Source organism: Trypanosoma grayi, assembly GCF_000691245.1.
Source record: "Trypanosoma grayi strain ANR4 Tgr_500_V1, whole genome shotgun sequence".
Lineage (NCBI taxonomy): Eukaryota > Euglenozoa > Kinetoplastea > Trypanosomatida > Trypanosomatidae > Trypanosoma > Trypanosoma grayi.
The window spans coordinates 10,876-12,740 of NW_008826119.1; the positions used below are offsets into that span (position 1 = coordinate 10,876).

A 1,865-nucleotide genomic window follows, 5' to 3' on the forward strand; every position below is an offset into this window, starting at 1 on the left:
GGGGGGGGGCGCCTAAGAGCGAAAGAGAAGCGAGTGCAACAACAACAACAACAACAAAAAGAAAGAACTTGGGATAAAAGAAACAACAGTAACCAACCAAAACCGAAAAAAAAAGACTAAAAACTGAAAAGCGTGGGGCCTCATGGAAGCCTGGCATCCGGTCTTGTCGTGCCCAATCTCTATGGGGCAGTGCTGTTGGCAGGAATCGGGGCGTTTGCTGTTTCATCCTTCGTCTTCTTTGTTATTATTGTTGTTGTCTTCCTTCCAGGCGCGCAACGGAAAGAAAATGGGCACACTCGCAGATGGGCACGCATTGGTGATGGGTGCCCGTCCTCCGCGGCACCACTCTGCCGGCGACAGCGGCGTGGCACGGCGCCGCTCACATTTCGGCGGCACAAGAGTGCAGCACTGAACAACATCAGAGCCGTATGTGTTGTCCCATGCATATTCAGTTTGCCTTGGGGGGAGGGAGGGCGAGCACACCGTCAAGGTGCGTTGGGGTTTCTTGATGCTCTATTTGTTTCTTTTCTCCCATTTTCCTTTTGACTCGATATTCTTTAATACATTTGGACCAACAACAACAACAACAACAAAAAAAAGCGAAGAAGATGAGGACAGCTGCCGCATATGGTCTGGAGTTTCAGGCCCGGACCATCGCACCGTTTTACCACCCGACAAATGGAACCATTGAGGCGCACCGCTTCCTCGTGGGAACATCGTGTTTCGCGGGGGGAAACAAGATTCACCTGCTCGAGTACCAGGACGAAACCAAGCTACTCGAGTGTTCGGCGGTTTGGTTTCACGACGAGGAGGTGTTTGGGCTCTGGAGCTCGCCTTCACTCACGGAGCCCAGTTTGCTTGCTGTGAGCTCGCCGTCCGCGTCACGCGTGTTCCGCGTGCCCGAGACCCTTTCCGGCGAGCTGGCGGAGGTTGCGGACCTTGGCGCTGCGGCCACGCAGGTCCTGTGGGACCTGGAGGGGCTGCAGAATGAGGTGTATCTGACGGTGGGCAACGCCGTGCGGGTGTGCGCGCTTGGCGGCGGCGGCGGAGGAGGAGGAGGTGGTGGGGGCGGCACGGTGGTATCGAGCTTTGATATTGAAGGCTGTGCGCGCATCACGTACGCCGCCCTAGACCCTCACCACTCCTCGGTGTGCGTTGCAGCGGCTGAGGGGCTCGGGCTCCACCTGGTTGACACACGGAAGAAGACGCCCGTTCTGATTGCTGGCACGTCCAATCTGCATGGGCTGGGCACAATTCGATGTGTGGACTTTAGTAGCTGCCAGACGAATCTCTTATTGACGTCTGGCGATGATGGCTTTGTTTTGTGGCATGATATACGCATGACCAAAGCCCAGTACACGGCTGAGAGGAAACGTTATTTGGGAGCCCACGATCACGCTGTCCAACGAGCGCTACTCAATCCGTTTCACGATGAACTGCTGATCACATGTAGCTCCGACCACACAATGATGTTGTGGGACACTACAAAGAAGGATGTGAATGAAGAACAGGCAGTGTGCTTGAAGAAACTTACCGATTTTGGAGACTCTGTGGTGAGTGCGTGTTGGAGCAGCAGTGGCCCCTGGGTATTTGCGGGTGTGTCATACAATGGCAAGGTCCTTGTGGATGACGTACCGAAAGAGAAGAAAATGGGAATTCTCTTGAAGGACAGCTGAGGTGCGTATTCGTCACGCTGGTTTCTTTCTCTTGGTGTATGTTTCTGTGAGTGTGTCTGTATGCCTGTATCTCTGTGTGTATCTGTGGTGTGGGTGACGGCAGGTCCTATGCCACGTGAATTGAGAGGTGCTGTTCTATTCCCTTTCCCATCCTCACGCCAACAGGCAGGTACACACACGCACAAATAT

The 1,865-nt window shown here is 54.2% G+C and overlaps 1 protein-coding gene across 1 annotated transcript; it reads left to right on the forward strand.

Moving 5' to 3' along the window:
- Positions 1 to 608: 608 nt before the first annotated feature.
- DQ04_05001050 (WD40 repeat protein) lies at positions 609 to 1,676 on the forward strand (the record flags this gene model as incomplete). The annotated part of the gene is made up of 1 exon (XM_009313919.1): positions 609 to 1,676. One exon carries the CDS (start codon positions 609 to 611, stop codon positions 1,674 to 1,676), a length of 1,068 nt encoding a protein of 355 aa, XP_009312194.1.
- Positions 1,677 to 1,865: the final 189 nt, after the last annotated feature.